This window comes from Oncorhynchus masou, chromosome 14, assembly GCF_036934945.1.
Source record: "Oncorhynchus masou masou isolate Uvic2021 chromosome 14, UVic_Omas_1.1, whole genome shotgun sequence".
NCBI classification, from domain to species: domain Eukaryota; kingdom Metazoa; phylum Chordata; class Actinopteri; order Salmoniformes; family Salmonidae; genus Oncorhynchus; species Oncorhynchus masou.
In genome coordinates this window covers 4,926,932-4,945,380 of record NC_088225.1, presented here as the reverse complement: position 1 = coordinate 4,945,380, position 18,449 = coordinate 4,926,932, and the positions used below count along the sequence as shown (strand labels likewise).

The following is an 18,449-nucleotide window of genomic DNA, read 5'->3' as shown; positions in this document are numbered from 1 at the left end:
TATGTCCTCCAAACATAATGATGGTCATTATGGCCAAACAGTTCTATTTGACTTGTGTCATGCACAAAGTAGATGTCCTAGCCGACTTGCCAAAACTAAAGTTTTGTGGACAAGACATTTGTGGAGTGGTTGAAAAACAAGTTTTATTGACTCCAACCTAAGTGTATGTAAGCTTCCAACTTCAACTGTATGTCAGATGTCAAAAAGACTGGTTCTGATTAAATGAAGATTTCATAAAAAAATCTGTAAATGCATAAGGGGTTCACATACTTTCCAGGAGCACCGCATGTAATGTTAGTGACTGACAGCACTGATATATTCTCAAACACAACGAAGAGACATGGGTCAGAGAGGAAGTCTCTTCTCCCTACAGCCAAGCTGTTGCTTTATTTGAGACTTTTAGAGTATGTGAAAATACAGTAAAATAGCTCTAACATTTTACCGCTAAATTTCCCACAAAGTAACATCTTAACATAACGACAACAGCAATAGTTTCATTGAATCAAATTGACATGATCGGAATTGACGCATAGAATAGTGTTAAATTATTACAAAAACAGATATGTAAAGTGACTTTTTTCTAGAAAGCACTTGTGGTTCGAATAATCTGAGGAAAACTCTACACATTCTTCATGTTAACTCTGGTTACAAAAGCAACGTCCAACTGACTTCTGTAGTTCTGTCTGTCTGACCTACTCTCATCATTTACCCGCTCAATAAGAGTCCCTTTTCAGCATTTTTGTTTTTACACGTTTCTATTCACACATGGCAACAGGAAGTATCATCACAACATAGCATAGCAAAAGCAACCATGTCCATTGTCCAATGAGACGTTTCTTGTTCCATCTTCCTGATCCAACTCCTCCACTACCTTCTCCACAGAATGAAAGTCTTCTCCTCCAGCCGTCCAGCAAAGATGGCTGTTGTGCCGTCCTTGTTGAAGGATTGATCCCCCCCCCAGTCAGTGCACTCCACAAACCCTGCCCCAGGACCATGCAGCACTTCCTATTCCCCTCCTCTCCTCTCTCCACCCTGAGACCTTGCCTCGAGAAAACCAGTCCACTTCACCGTCCATCAGTCCAAAAAAAAAAATCATGTAAACAGCTCCAAAAAGATTCGCAAACACACACAAAAGCATATTTTTGTATTTTTTTGTCCTTGTTCCCCAGCAGTGCAAAACGAGAATAATAGAGGATTTCTTTTTTAAAAATTAAATAAAATTGAACAAAACAAAACCAATAAATAGAGTTCCTCCGTCTGTCATATATTTCTGTGTATCATACTGTACTGTATATATATATATATATATTTGTCTTGGTGGGTCTCTACATGAGCACACAGCTCTTGGCCCGGTCCTTCTGCATGGCAGGGGCAGGATCCAGGGTATCAGTCCGACCAGGCAGGGGGGGCAGGGGCAGCTGGGACACCCGTTTGAGGCCCCGGCGGGAGCTGCTGCGTTTCAGCTGAGGCTTGTGTGGCCGCCGCACAGACGCCAGCGTGGTGATGTGGAACACGTCCCGTACGCTGTTCTCCGACACCTTGGAGGTGCACTCCACGTAGGCTACCGCACCTATCTGACGGGCCAACCCACTACCCTGAGGGGAGGGGGTTAGAGACCATCATCATAATCAACAACATCAAGAACATCAAAAACATCAACATCAACATCAAGAACGTCATCATCATTATCAAGAACATCAACATCATCATCAACAACATCAAGAACATCATCAACAACAACATCAACAATATCATCAACAACATCAAGATCATCATCAACATCAAAAACATCAACAACAATATCAAGAACATCAACAACAACATAAAGAACATCTTCATTATCAAGAACATCATCATCATCATCAATATCAAAAACATCAACATCATCATCAACAACATCAAGATCATCATCATCAACAACATCAAGAACATCATCAACAACATCAAGGTCATCATCATCAACAACATCAACAACATCATCAACAACATCAAGAACATCTTCATCATCAACAACATCAAGAACAGCATCATCAACAAGAACATCAAGATCATAATCATCATCAACATCAAGAACATCATCATCAACAACATCAACAACATCATCATCAACAACATCAAGAACATCATAATCAACAACATCATCAACAACAAGAACATCAAGATCATCATCAGCAACAACATCAAGAACATAATCATAATCAACAACATCATGAACATCATCATCAACAACAACATCAACAACATAATCATCATCAACAACACCAACATCAAGAACGTCATCATCAACAACATCAACAACATCATCATCAACAACATCAAGAACATCATAATCAACAACATCATGAACATCATCATCGTCAAGAACATCAAGATCATCATCATCAACCACATCAAGATCATCACCATCAACAACAACGTCAACAACATCATCAACAACATCAAGAACATCATCATCAAAAACATCATCAACAACAACATCAAGAACGTCATCATCAACAACATCAAGAACATCATCATCAACATCACGAACATCATCATCATCAACAACATCAATAACATCATCATCAACAACATCATGAACATCATCATCATCAATAACATCAAGAACATCATCATCAACATCAAGAACATCATCATCAACAACACCAACATGAATAACGTCATCATCAACAACAACATCAACAACATCATCATCAACATCATAATAAACAACATCATGAACATCATCATCATCAACAACATCAAGATCATCATCATCAACAACAACATCATCAACAACATCAAGAACATCATCATCATCATCAAAAACATCATGAACATCATCAACAACATCAAGAACATCATCATCATCAACATCAACAACATCAAGAACATCATCATCAACAACATCATGAACATCATCAACAACAACAACATCAAGAACATCATCATCATAAACAACATCAAGATCATCATCATCAAGAACATCAAGAACATTACCATCATCAACAACACATGAACATCATCATCATCAACAACATCAAGATCATCACCATCAACAACAACATCATCAACAACATCAAGAACATCATCATCATCATCAAAAACATCATGAACATCATCAACAACATCAAGAACATCATCATCAACAACAACATCAACAACATAATCATCATCAACAACACCAACATCAAGAACGTCATCATCAACAACATCAACAACATCATCATCAACAACATCAAGAACATCATAATCAACAACATCATCAACAACAAGAACATCAAGATCATCATCAGCAACAACATCAAGAACATAATCATAATCAACAACATCATGAACATCATCATCAACAACAACATCAACAACATAATCATCATCAACAACACCAACATCAAGAACGTCATCATCAACAACATCAACAACATCATCATCAACAACATCAAGAACATCATAATCAACAACATCATGAACATCATCATCGTCAAGAACATCAAGATCATCATCATCAACCACATCAAGATCATCACCATCAACAACAACGTCAACAACATCATCAACAACATCAAGAACATCATCATCAAAAACATCATCAACAACAACATCAAGAACGTCATCATCAACAACATCAAGAACATCATCATCAACATCACGAACATCATCATCATCAACAACATCAATAACATCATCATCAACAACATCATGAACATCATCATCATCAATAACATCAAGAACATCATCATCAACATCAAGAACATCATCATCAACAACACCAACATGAATAACGTCATCATCAACAACAACATCAACAACATCATCATCAACATCATAATAAACAACATCATGAACATCATCATCATCAACAACATCAAGATCATCATCATCAACAACAACATCATCAACAACATCAAGAACATCATCATCATCATCAAAAACATCATGAACATCATCAACAACATCAAGAACATCATCATCATCAACATCAACAACATCAAGAACATCATCATCAACAACATCATGAACATCATCAACAACAACAACATCAAGAACATCATCATCATAAACAACATCAAGATCATCATCATCAAGAACATCAAGAACATCACCATCATCAACAACACATGAACATCATCATCATCAACAACATCAAGATCATCACCATCAACAACAACATCATCAACAACATCAAGAACATCATCATCATCATCAAAAACATCATGAACATCATCAACAACATCAAGAACATCATCATCATCAACATCAACAACATCAAGAACATCATCATCAACAACATCATGAACATCATCAACAACAACAACATCAAGAACATCATCATCATAAACAACATCAAGATCATCATCATCAAGAACATCAAGAACATCACCATCATCAACAACACATGAACATCAAGATCATCATCAACAACATCAAGAACATCATCATCAACAACATCATCAACAAGAACATCAAGAACATCATCATCGACAACAACATCAAGAACATAATCATCATCAACAACACCAACATCAAGAACGTCATCATCAACAACATCAACAACATCAAGAACATCATCATCAAGAACATCAAGAACATCATAATCAACAACATCATGAACATCATCATCATCAACAACATCAACAACATCATCAACAACATCAAGAACATCATCATCAACAACATCATGGACATCATCATCATCAACAACATCAAGAACATCATCATCATCCCTTGCTATCTGCTTGCTTGCTAATTCGGCCTGCTAACTGCTAGCTTGCTCAGCCCCTGTCTGCTAACTGTCTGAATCGCCGCGTCCCCAGCCAGCCCAACCACTCACTGGACCCTTATTTACTTTCAATCTCTTTTCGATTTTTAATTCGAATATACCTCCCGGTAACCTGCCTCACCCAATGTGATACAGAATCTGCTGTTATTTTTAATTTTTAGAACACATTCAAGAACCTCCAGAAGCTAACCAGATAACTAGCTACAAGCTATTTAGCCATGGTTAGCCACTGCTAGCGGCTTTAACTTCTGCACAGCCAGCCAGTTTTTATTTACCTGGATAATACTCGCCAGTCTAGCTTCCCTGCCCCATCCACCTCTGCCCCCTGGACACTGATCACTTGGCTACATAGCTGATGCATGCTGGACTGTCCATTAATCACGGTACTCCATTCTGCTTGTTTATGTTTTATCTGTCGGCTCCAGCCGCACTCAGGCTCTGTGTGTAGTTAATCCGACCCTCCCTGCCTAGTTAACGCCATTTTACCTGCTGTTGTTGTGCTAGCTGATTAGCTGTTGTTGTCTCACCTACTGTTTTAGCTAGCTCTCCCAATTCAACACCTGTGATTACTGTATGCCTCACTGTATGTCTCTCTCAAATGTCAATATGCCTCGTATACTGTTGTTCAGGTTAGTTATCATTGTTTTAGTTTACAATGGAGCCCCTAGTTCCACTCTTCATACCCCTGATACCCCCTTTGTCCCACCTCCCACACATGCGGTGACCTCACTCATTACAACCAGCATGTCCAGAGATACAACCTCTCTCATCATCACCCAGTGCCTGGGCTTACCTCTGCTGTACCCGCACCCCACCATACCCCTGTCTGCGCATTATGCCCTGAATATATTCTACCATGCCCAGAAATCTGCTCCTTTTATTCTTTGTCCCCAACGCTCTAGGCGACCGGTTTTGATAGCCTTTAGCCGCACCCTAACACTACTCCTCCTCTGTTCCGCGGGTGATGTGGAGGTAAACCCAGGCCCTGCATGTCCCCAGGCACCCTCATTCTGTGATCGAAAAAGCCTTGGTTTCATGCATGTCAACATCAGAAGCCTACTCTCTAAGTTTGTTTTACTCACTGCTTTAGCACACTCTGCTAACCCTGATGTCCTTGCCGTGTCTGAATCCTGGCTCAGATTTCCATACCCAACTATAACATTTTCCGTCAAGATAGAACTGCCAAAGGGGGAGGAGTTGCAGTCTACTGCAGAGATAGCCTGCAAAGTAATGTCATACTTTCCAGGTCCATACCCAAACAGTTCAAACTACTAATCTTAAAAATTACTCTCTCCAGAAATAAGTCTCTCACTGTTGCCGCCTACTACCAACCCCCCTCAGCTCCCAGCTGTGCCCTGGAGACCATTTGTGAATTGATCGCCCCCCATCTAGCTACAGAATTTGTTCTGTTAGGTGACCTAAACTGGGATATGCTTAACACCCTGGCAGCCCTAAAATCTCAGCTCGATGCCCTCAATATCACACAAATCATCAAGGAACCCACCAGATACAACCCTAAATCTGTAAACAAGGGCACCCTCATAGACGTCATCCTGACCAACTGGCCCTCCAAATACACCTCCGCCGTCTTCAACCAGGATCTCAGCGATCACTGCCTCATTGCCTGTATCCGCTACGGAGCCGCAGTCAAACGACCACCCCTCATCACTGTCAAACGCTCCCTAAAACACTTCTGTGAGCAGGCCTTTCTAATCAACTTGGCCAGCGTATCCTGGAAGGACATTGACCTCATCCCGTCAGTTGAGGATGCCTGGTCATTCTTTAAAAGTAACTTCCTCACCATTTTAGATAAGCATGCTCCGTTCAAAAAATGCAGAACTAAGAACAGATATAGCCCTTGGTTCTCTCCAGACCTGACTGCCCTCGACCAGCACAAAAACATCCTGTGGCGGACTACAATAGCATCGAATAGTCTCCGCGATATGCAACTGTTCAGGGAAGTCAGGAACCAATACACGCAGTCAGTCAGGAAAGCTAAGGCCAGCTTCTTCAGGCAAAATTTGCATCCTGTAGCTCCAACTCCAAAAAGTTCTGGGACACTGTGAAGTCCATGGAGAACAAGAGCACCTCCTCCCAGCTGCCCACTGCACTGAGGCTAGGTAACACGGTCACCACCGATAAATCCATGATTATCGAAAACTTCAACAAGCATTTTTCAACGGCTGGCCATGCCTTCCACCTGGCTACTCCAACCTCGGCCAACAGCTCCGCCCCCCCCGCAGCTACTCGCCCAAGCCTCTCCAGGTTCTCCTTTACCCAAATCCAGATAACAGATGTTCTGAAAGAGCTGCAAAACCTGGACCCGTACAAATCAGCTGGGCTTGACAATCTGGACCCTCTATTTCTGAAACTATCCGCCGCGATTGTCGCAACCCCTATTACCAGCCTGTTCATCCTCTCTTTCATATCGTCTGAGATCCCCAAGGATTGGATAGCTGCCGCAGTCATCCCCCTCTTCAAAGGGGGAGACACCCTGGACCCAAACTGTTACAGACCTATATCCATCCTGCCCTGCCTATCGAAGGTCTTCGAAAGCCAAGTCAACAAACAGGTCACTGACCATCTCGAATCACACCGTACCTTCTCCGCTGTGCAATCTGGTTTCCGAGCCGGTCACGGGTGCACCTCAGCCACGCTCAAGGTACTAAACGACATCATAACGGCCATCGATAAAAGACAGAACTGTGCAGCTGTCTTCATCGACCTTGCCAAGGCTTTCGACTCTGTCAATCACCATATTCTTATCGGCAGACTCAGTAGCCTTGGTTTTTCTGATGACCGCCTTGCCTGGTTCACCAACTACTTTGCAGACAGAGTGCAGTGTGTCAAATCGGAGGGCATGCTGTCCGGTCCTCTGGCAGTCTCTATGGGGGTGCCATAGGGTTCAATTCTCGGGCCGACTCTTTTCTCTGTATATATCAATGATGTTGCTCTTGCTGCAGGCGATTCCCTGATCCACCTCTACGCAGACGACACCATTCTATATACTTCCGGCCCGTCCTTGGACACTGTGCTATCTAACCTCCAAACAAGCTTCAATGCCATACAACACTCCTTCCGTGGCCTCCAACTGCTCTTAAACGCTATTAAAACCAAATGCATGCTTTTCAACCGTTCGCTGCCTGCACCCTCACGCCTGACTAGTATCACCACCAGCTGTTTTGCAAGGAGGAATGGGAAAATATTTCAGTCTCTCGATGTGCAAAACTGGTAGAGACATACCCCAAGCGACTTACATCTGTAATCGCAGCAAAAGGTGGCGCTACAAAGTATTAACTTAAGGGGGCTGAATAATTTTGCACGCCCAATTTTTCAGTTTTTGATTTGTTAAAAAAGTTTGAAATATCCAATAAATGTCGTTCCACTTCATGATTGTGTCCCACTTGTTGTTGATTCTTCAGATATAAAAATACAGTTTTATATCTTTATGTTTGAAGCCTGAAATGTGGCAAAAGGTCGCAAAGTTCAAGGGGGCCGAATACTTTCGCAAGGCACTGTATATGTATGGGAGACTAGAGAGAAGAAACTAACTCTCTGACCAAAGCCTGCCGGGCACTGTCTGCTGCCTGCTTCCCCCCAGGGTCCAGTGTTATCAAAACTCACTGACTGAAAGGATACATCGAACAGATGAAGTTTCAGTTTAGAATTCTATGGTACTGTATTTGCCCTTTCCTCTCTGGCTATCTTTCCTTATTCTGCAGTGGATTATGCCAGTTTCCCTGTCTTTACACCTCCGATGGCCCTGTCTGGGGATCACATGCACTCACACACAGATGGGGCCTTTCAGAACCACAGGCCTGGTGTGATCTTATCAAGGCTCCTTCCTTACACAGTCACAGGAAACGTCTCGATTAGCTGGAAACGCCGATTTAGAGAGGGAGGGAGGGAGGGAGGGAGGGAGGGAGGGAGGGAGGGAGTTAGTGAGGGAGTGAGGGAGTTAGTGAGGGAGTTAGTGAGGGAGTTAGGGAGGGAGGGAGGGAGGGAGGGAGGGAGGGAGGGAGGGAGGGAGGGAGGGAGGGAGGGAGGGAGGGAGGGAGGGAGGGAGGGAGGGAGGGAGGGAGGGAGGGAGGGAGAGAGAAAGAGAGAAAGAGAGAAAGAGAGAGATTGAGGGAGGGAGATTAAGGAAGGGAGAGAGAAAGAGAGAGATTGAGAGGGAAGGAGACTGAGCGATTGGCGAGAGAGATTAAGGGAGGGAGAGAGATTAAGGCAGGGAGAGAGAGAGAGAGAGAGAGAGAGAGAGAGAGAGAGAGAGCAAGAGCGAGAGAGGGGGTGAGGAAGGTTGAGAGAAACGACGGGAGAGGGAGAGATGGGCCTGACAAGCAGCAAAGCTTTATCAGACCGTGGCCAGATGAGTGTGTAATGTGTAGGGTTCACCCTGTGGTCACCTCGCCTGTGACTCCTCAACTCTGCTACCAAAATTCCATTTTGGGATCAACAACAGGATAGCAAGCTGGGGGATATTGGATTAGATCAGCAAAAGTTGGCTGTTGGGAGCCTGCCTGGCGCTAGTACTGTATGTGACACAGTTCCCTTTCAATTATAGACAGGTCAGAACAGTACAGTACAGTAGCTCCCTCAGACAGAAATAGAGTATGACGTAGAACAAAAACACAACAGCCCGAACATGAGCCTCTGAAACATTGCCCACAAGCTTATTGGTCTCCCATTCTTCCTTTTGTTTGTCTATTTTATTTACATGCGTTGTTTTTTCCCCGTTGCTTGGGGGATTCTATCTGGTTTTTCCGCAGTGGCCAGCACACAGCCGGCCCACAGCCAGCTCACAGTAGAAAGGGGCCTCGGTTCCCTGAGCTGTTGTGTGTGTATGAGGGTGGGGGGGGGGTGGGGGGGGGTGAAACAGCCCCACAGCCCCTCCACTCTGGGTATGTCAGACACGGGGGAGCATCAAAACATGCAAAAAGCGGATTATTTCAAAGATTTACTGACCTGTTTATCACACCCCCCCTCGCTCCCTCCATCATTACCATGCCCCTGGCTAAGAGGATGTGGTAGCATTCCCTCCATCATTACCATGCCCCTCTGGCTAAGAGGATGTGGTAGTGTTCCCTCCATCATTACCATGCCCCTGGCTAAGAGGATGTGGTAGTGTTCCCTCCATCATTACCATGCCACTGGCTAAGAGGATGTGGTAGCATTCCCTCCCTCATTACCATGCCCCTGGCTAAGAGGATGTGGTAGCATTCCCTCCCTCATTACCATGCCCCTGGCTAAGAGGATGTGGTAGTGTTCCCTCCATCATTACCATGCCCCTGGCTAAGAGGATGTGGTAGCGTTCCCTCCATCTTACCACGCCCCTGGCTAAGAGGATGTGGTAGCGTTCCCTCCATCATTACCATGCCCCTGGCTAAGAGGATGTGATAGTGTTCCCTCCATCATTACCATGCCCCTGGCTAAGAGGATGTGGTAGTGTTCCCTCCATCATTACCATGCCCCTGGCTAAGAGGATGTGGTAGTGTTCCCTCCATCATTACCATGCCCCTGGCTAAGAGGATGTGGTAGTGTTCCCTCCATCATTACCATGCCCCTGGCTAAGAGGATGTGGTAGTGTTCCCTCCATCATTACCATGCCCCTGACTAAGAGGTTGTGGTAGTGTTCCCTCCATCATTACCATGCCCCTGGCTAAGAGGATGTGGTAGTGTTCCCTCCATCATTACCATGCCCCTGGCTAAGAGGATGTGGTAGTGTTCCCTCCTCATTACCATGCCCCTGGCTAAGAGGATGTGGTAGTGTTCCCTCCATCATTACCATGCCCCTGGCTAAGAGGATGTGGTAGTGTTCCCTCCATCATTACCATGCCCCTGGCTAAGAGGATGTGGTAGTGTTCCCTCCTCATTACCATGCCCCTGGCTAAGAGGATGTGGTAGTGTTCCCTCCATCATTACCATGCCCCTGGCTAAGAGGATGTGGTAGTGTTCCCTCCATCATTACCATGCCCCTGGCTAAGAGGATGTGGTAGTGTTCCCTCCATCATTACCATGCCCCTGGCTAAGAGGATGTGGTAGTGTTCCCTCCATCATTACCATGCCCCTGGCTAAGAGGATGTGGTAGTGTTCCCTCCATCATTACCATGCCTCTGGCTAAGAGGATGTGGTAGTGTTCCCTCCATCATTACCATGCCCCTGGCTAAGAGGATGTGGTAGTGTTCCCTCCATCATTACCATGCCCCTGGCTAAGAGGATGTGGTAGTGTTCCCTCCATCATTACCATGCCCCTGGCTAAGAGGATGTGGTAGTGTTCCCTCCATCATTACCATGCCCCTGGCTAAGAGGATGTGGTAGTGTTCCCTCCATCATTACCATGCCCCTGGCTAAGAGGATGTGGTAGTGTTCCCTCCATCATTACCATGCCCCTGGCTAAGAGGATGTGGTAGTGTTCCCTCCATCATTACCATGCCCCTGGCTAAGAGGATGTGGTAGCGTTCCCTCCCTCATTACCATGCCCCTGGCTAAGAGGATGTGGTAGCGTTCCCTCCCTCATTACCATGCCCCTGGCTAAGAGGATGTGGTTTTGTTCCCTCCATCATTACCATGCCCCTGGCTAAGAGGTTGTGGTAGTGTTCCCTCCATCATTACCATGCCCCTGGCTAAGAGGATGTGGTAGTGTTCCCTCCATCATTACCATGCCCCTGGCTAAGAGGATGTGGTAGTGTTCCCCCCATCATTACCATGCCCCTGGCTAAGAGGATGTGGTAGTGTTCCCTCCCTCATTACCATGCCCCTGGCTAAGAGGATGTGGTAGTGTTCCCTCCATCATTACCATGCCCCTGGCTAAGAGGATGTGGTAGCGTTCCCTCCCTCATTACCATGCCCCTGGCTAAGAGGATGTGGTAGTGTTCCCTCCATCCTTACCATGCCCCTGGCTAAGAGGATGTGGTAGCGTTCCCTCCCTCATTACCATGCCCCTGGCTAAGAGGATGTGGTAGTGTTCCCTCCATCATTACCATGCCCCTGGCTAAGAGGATGTGGTAGCGTTCCCTCCCTCATTACCATGCCCCTGGCTAAGAGGATGTGGTAGCGTTCCCTCCCTCATTACCATGCCCCTGGCTAAGAGGATGTGGTAGTGTTCCCTCCATCATTACCATGCCCCTGGCTAAGAGGATGTGGTAGCGTTCCCTCCCTCATTACCATGCCCCTGGCTAAGAGGATGTGGTAGCGTTCCCTCCCTCATTACCATGCCCCTGGCTAAGAGGATGTGGTAGCGTTCCCTCCCTCATTACCATGCCCCTGGCTAAGAGGATGTGGTAGCGTTCCCTCCCTCATTACCATGCCCCTGGCTAAGAGGATGTGGTAGTGTTCCCTCCATCATTACCATGCCCCTGGCTAAGAGGATGTGGTAGCATTCCCTCCATCATTACCATGCCCCTGGCTAAGAGGATGTGGTAGTGTTCCCTCCCTCATTACCATGCCCCTGGCTAAGAGGATGTGGTAGCGTTCCCTCCCTCATTACCATGCCCCTGGCTAAGAGGATGTGGTAGCGTTCCCTCCCTCATTACCATGCCCCTGGCTAAGAGGATGTGGTAGCGTTCCCTCCCTCATTACCATGCCCCTGGCTAAGAGGATGTGGTAGCGTTCCCTCCCTCATTACCATGCCCCTGGCTAAGAGGATGTGGTAGCGTTCCTCCCTCATTACCATGCCCCTGGCTAAGAGGATGTGGTAGCGTTCCCTCCCTCATTACCATGCCCCTGGCTAAGAGGATGTGGTAGCGTTCCCTCCATCATTACCATGCCCCTGGCTAAGAGGATGTGGTAGCGTTCCCTCCCTCATTACCATGCCCCTGGCTAAGAGGATGTGGTAGCGTTCCCTCCATCATTACCATGCCCCTGGCCAAGAGGATGTGGTAGTGTTCCCTCCCTCATTACCATGCCCCTGGCTAAGAGGATGTGGTAGCGTTCCCTCCCTCATTACCATGCCCCTGGCTAAGAGGATGTGGTAGCGTTCCCTCCCTCATTACCATGCCCCTGGCTAAGAGGATGTGGTAGCGTTCCCTCCCTCATTACCATGCCCCTGGCTAAGAGGATGTGGTAGCGTTCCCTCCCTCATTACCATGCCCCTGGCTAAGAGGATGTGGTAGCGTGCGCTAAAAGGCCTTGTTTTGTCAAAGTCTGTTTTTCTATTCATACCGCCTTTTCAAAATCCCTAAATCTGCATGAATATTTAATCTCAGGGTAAAATGTTTCTCGACTCCTGAGACATAAATCCTACACATACCCACCCCCCACCCTGCCACCCCCTCAACCTCCTTTACAATAACCAACCTCCACATCGTCAGCCCATTAGAGTCGGAACGCCAACCTCTGCAAAATGTCTGCTTCAGTGTGTTTCTATGTATTGGGTAATATGTACATAATATATGTGTGCGTGTTGCAACTGTGGGTGGCTACATCAACGCTGGATTAAGGGTTAAAAGCTAGTTTGACAATGGGCCGGCTCTGTCTCTCTCTTCTCCCATGCGTGTCTCATTATAACTCGATTGGTTTCCTCTTTCTCTTTTTTCTAAAGACCCGTCTCCTTCCTGCTATGGTTTTTCTCTCTCTTTCATTTCTTCCTCCCTCCATCCTTCCCCCGCTGCTCTTCCTCTGCTCACCTGTTCGTGTGTGATGGGGATGAGGCGTTGCTTGGACAGCTCTCTCAGGGTGCCCACGTCGGTCCTCATGTCCAGCTTACAACCCACCAGAACCACCTTGGCATTGGGACAGAACTCCTGGGTCTCCCCCTGCCACTGTGGGATGGACACACAGGCAGGAGCATGTTAACAAGGAACGCATAAAGAGACAGGCAGACATACAGGCAGGCAGACATACAGGCAGGCAGACATACAGACAGGCAGACATACAGGAAGACAGACATACAGGCTGGCAGACATACAGACAAACAGACATACAGGCAGGCAGACATACAGACAGGCAGACATACAGGCAGACAGACAGGAAGAGGTTAACAAAGAAACAGAAAGAGAGAGGTAGACGGACAGTTCAAACCTAGTAGAAATACTGTACATGTCAAATACTAGAGCTCTGGTTGATTTTGTTTTTCCCCGTTGCGATTATGGAACCAATGGAATAGTTCCAAAAGTGCAAATTCCAAACCAACTCAAGCACACCTCAATTGGGCCGAGGTCATTATTTGATCCAGATCTGGGACAGACAGACAGACAGACTGACAGACAGACGGACAGCGCATCAGTAAATAGCCAGCAGCGCTCATCGGTCAGGTCACCTCGCCAGCAGGACATTGCTATGAAAACAGTGGAATCACTCAACACAGAGGACCTTGACATTCTCTGGCACAAACTACCCTGACCTGCGACCCCCAGGACTCTACCCTGGCCACTTAGCTCACAGAGGAGGAGGGTTGACCCTGGCCCCTGATAACCAAAGAGAATGAACCGTTTCTTTGTCTCACCTAAATCTCTCTGTAATAGACATTAGGTTCTCTCATTTGTCTAAATGAATGACTCTGCTTCCGTGGTCTCCCTGTGAAACTTCTGTCCTGTTCCCTGTGTATTTGTGTGAGTCTCCCAATATAGCTTCACGCAGTTAGATTAATACGCAGATCTATGATTAGATCTCAGAGGAATCTATCATTTCACAATAATTGGGAAACTTTCAATGAATCGGTGCTCTAAATTCTCTTTGCCAATTGAGTGGTTTGGATAAGACTTCCTAATCCAATAGAAATGGAGGAGAGAGATTTCTGTGTGATATAATGCAACGGTATGAGATTCATATCATTTCTTTCCACTCTCTGGCTTGAGTCAATAGAGTTATTTTAGGTAGAGTACAGAACAGAAAACCCTGTGCAGTCCAGTTGAAACAACACCCTGTGAGATTAAATGTCATCGTTCAGACTTCAGCTGGGAAAAATAAATAAATCTGCCTCCCTACTGCCTCACAAATACCAAATAACACCCCCCAAAACATTCAGCATGTCTGAATTCATCCAGGTGCCACATGCAGAATGCAGGGGTGTGCAGCCATCCGTCAAGAGTTAAACAACCTTTGCCCCCCCATGCTCCACCCCCATCTCTTCTATACAATCCAATAACTTTGCACCCCCATTCTCAATCCTCTCCCGCTCCTGTCACCTGATGCCATTGGTGACAGGCAAGGTCACAGAGGTCAAGAGTCTAATTTGGAACGGTGATTGGGCAACAGGTTTCCATTCGCCGAAGATTTTTAAAATTACCGAGGGGGGGGGGGGGGGGGCGACAGCTAGGGGTCAGGGGGTCATGGCAAACCCCCTAGCAGGGTATTCATGGGAAAACCAAAAGCTAAGTCGACAGACGGGGGCACTGAGCCCTGAGACTGAGACGGGTGGGTAGCACCAAGGTGTTGTGTGGGTGCCTGTGGGTGGGGCGTGTTTTACCAGCTCCCCTCAGACCACTAAACACGTCAACAGAGTCGCCGTGGGAATGTCTTTTACAAGGTCCTGAGCTCACAGGAGGAGACCTTCAAAAGAGACGCGCCACACATGGCCTCAAGATGGAGGAATACTGTGAGACCGCAGAGGGCCAGCGAGACTGGTTTACATGACACACACACACACACACACACACACACATAAAACAGTCAAATAACAAATTTACTGACACACACAAACTCTCTCATGAGAATAGCTGTAAAACATTCCCATGACCACGTCACCACCTTACCACACTCTGGCTGGTTCCCTTCCCATGTCCAGTATCAAAATATCACACCCAAAAGCCACCATAAAAACGTTAACTAGCAGCATCTGTCCTGGCTTCTCATTGAGTATGAAAGTCCCATAAATGCCCAGATTCTCCTTAAACAGCTGTTCGTTGATTGGTTGTTGCATAGCTAATCTGCCATTGCTGGAGCTCCACTCCAAATTCCACCCCAGCCGGGCTCCAAGGCCTCCTCTCATTCTCCAGTCTGACCTCCCATTCCAATAGGGGTCAGGGGTCAAGTAGCCCTGCTTGTTTCATGGCAATAAAGAGAGGTGGGTCCCCCCCCCCCCCATCGTCTATTGTTGATGATGTGCTGGCTATAGATAGATAGCATGGGCACTCTATATGAGAAGTGAAGTCAGAACACTTTGGATGAGAATGAGACACTTTTTGCCAATTGCTTACACACTGAAAGTGAATGCTTAGACAAAAGCATCAAAACCTTAACTGTCGTAACCATGCCTTTAAACAACGGCACCAAAGGTACAAACACATTTTCTCCTTTGCACTTTTTGTTTGCAATTCTGCAACACACTTGCAAAACACTACACACGGTTTCTTACATTAGACACTTCGTTCAAGAATGACATCCCTTGCAATCATACCTGAAATTGGCAACACCCACACACACACACACACACACACACACACACACACACACACACACACACACACATGAAAACACTTCTACAGTAATTGAACACCAATTAGTCTGAGCCTCACCACTACAAATAGACCTCAGGTAAGATCACCTCTTTGGTGAGAACTTTGCAAACATGGAGGTAGCGAGACCGAGAGGAAGAGGAAGAGAGAGAGAGGAGTGGGAGGAGGACGAGGACAAGAACAAAGAAGGGGACCAGGCAGTAGACAGACACATATGTCTGACGACATTAAGGGCTACTTTGGTGGACCGTGTCATAAGTCATGGCCTGACGATGAGGGAGGCAGAGAGTCCAGCCCAACCTGAGTCGCTACACGGTAGCATCCAGAATACAGACATTTAGACTGGAGAACAGTATGTCTTCAACGTTCTACACTAGACAGTACCTATGTAATTGTTGCACATCACTCTGCATCACAGTACAATACGATGTAGTCCTACAATATTAGGTCTACGCTCCTCAGTGAACAAAATAATAGGGGGCACCTGTCTGCGGGGGTACCTGTCTTGCCTGTAGCTCGTAGTTTTGACTGAATGTGTCTGACCCATTCACCATGCCACCCTCGGTCCCTACAATACTGCAACACATAATCATATTTCTGGATGCATCACCATGCCACCCTCGGTCCCTACAATACTGCAACACATAATCATATTTCTGGATGCATCACCATGCCACCCTCGGTCCCTACAATACTGCAACACATAATCATATTTCTGGATGCATCACCATGCCACCCTCGGTCCCTACAATACTGCCACACATAATCATATTTCTGGATGCATCACCATGCCACCTCGGTCCCTACAATACTGCAACACATAATCATATTTCTGGATGCATCACCATGCCACCCTCGGTCCCTACAATACTGCAACACATAATCATATTTCTGGATGCATCACCATGCCACCCTCGGTCCCTACAATACTGCAACACATAATCATATTTCTGGATGCATCACCATGCCACCCTCGGTCCCTACAATACTGCAACACATAATCCTATTTCTGGATGCATCACCATGCCACCCTCGGTCCCTACAATACTGCAACACATAATCCTATTTCTGGATGCATCACCATGCCACCCTCGGTCCCTACAATACTGCAACACATAATCATATTTCTGGATGCATCACCATGCCACCCTCGGTCCCTACAATACTGCAACACATAATCATATTTCTGGATGCATCACCATGCCACCCTCGGTCCCTACAATACTGCAACACATAATCATATTTCTGGATGCATCACCATGCCACCCTCGGTCCCTACAATACTGCAACACATAATCATATTTCTGGATGCATCACCATGCCACCCTCGGTCCCTACAATACTGCAACACATAATCATATTTCTGGATGCATCACCATGCCACCCTCGGTCCCTACAATACTGCAACACATAATCATATTTCTGGATGCACTACATAACGTAGTTGTACAGGACAGACCAGAGCAGCCCTGGTTTGTTGTCATCTGGGATAATGTTAGTTTACACTGGGCTGCTCTGGTCAGGGACTGGTTCACCAACCACAATAACTTCACAGTTGTACAGGACGTACCAGAGCAGCCCAGGTTTGTTGTCATCTGGGATAATGTTAGTTTACACTGGGCTGCTCTGGTCAGGGACTGGTTCACCAACCACAATAACTTCACAGTTGTACAGGACGTACCAGAGCAGCCCAGGTTTGTTGTCATCTGGGATAATGTTAGTTTACACTGGGCTGCTCTGGTCAGGGACTGGCTCACCAACCACAATAACATCACAGTTGTATACTTGCCCCCTTACTCCCCATCTCTCAATCCGATTGAGGAATTACTTTCGGCTTGGCGTTGGAAAGTGTATGACCGCCAACTACATGACCGCCTGCCTCTTCTGCAAGCAATGGAGAAGGCATTCGGAGACATTGAGGTGGGGTCAGTCCAGGGTCGGATACGGCACGCGAGGCAATATTTTCCCCGTTGCCTAGCCAGGGATGACATTGCTTCATGTGGATGAAGTGATGTGGCCAGTCCCTAACAGAAGGCGGGATCCATAAACCACCCGCCCCATCCCTTACAATACTTTTTGTTTACCATTGCACTGTAATTTTACTGTAATTATTTTAGTTTCCATGAGTTTACAGTAACATCTTTTTGTTGTTGTTGTTTTTTACATTTTTTATTTATCCGTTATTTTACCAGGTAAGTTGACTGAGAACACATTCTCATTTTCAGCAACGACCTGGGGAATAGTTACAGGGGAGAGAAGGGGGATTATTGAGCCAATTGTAAACTGGGGATTATTAG

At 46.1% G+C, this 18,449-nt stretch overlaps 1 protein-coding gene across 2 annotated transcripts in view; it reads right to left on the bottom strand.

The window, feature by feature from the left end:
- Window positions 1-345: 345 nt before the first annotated feature.
- Window positions 346-18,449, bottom strand: part of LOC135554008 (rho-related GTP-binding protein RhoN-like) — a 56,826-nt gene continuing 38,722 nt past the window's right edge. The window contains exons 4-5 of one of the 2 annotated variants that reach the window (XM_064986001.1): window positions 13,384-13,518; window positions 346-1,590 (exon numbers count right to left, since the gene is read on the bottom strand). In XM_064986001.1, the coding sequence (XP_064842073.1) occupies window positions 1,387-1,590; window positions 13,384-13,518 (339 nt within the window). In that variant the 3' untranslated portion in view covers window positions 346-1,386. Of the gene's footprint in view, window positions 1,596-13,383; window positions 13,519-18,449 lie in introns of both variants that reach the window. The other variant, XM_064986000.1, reaches the window with a different exon arrangement.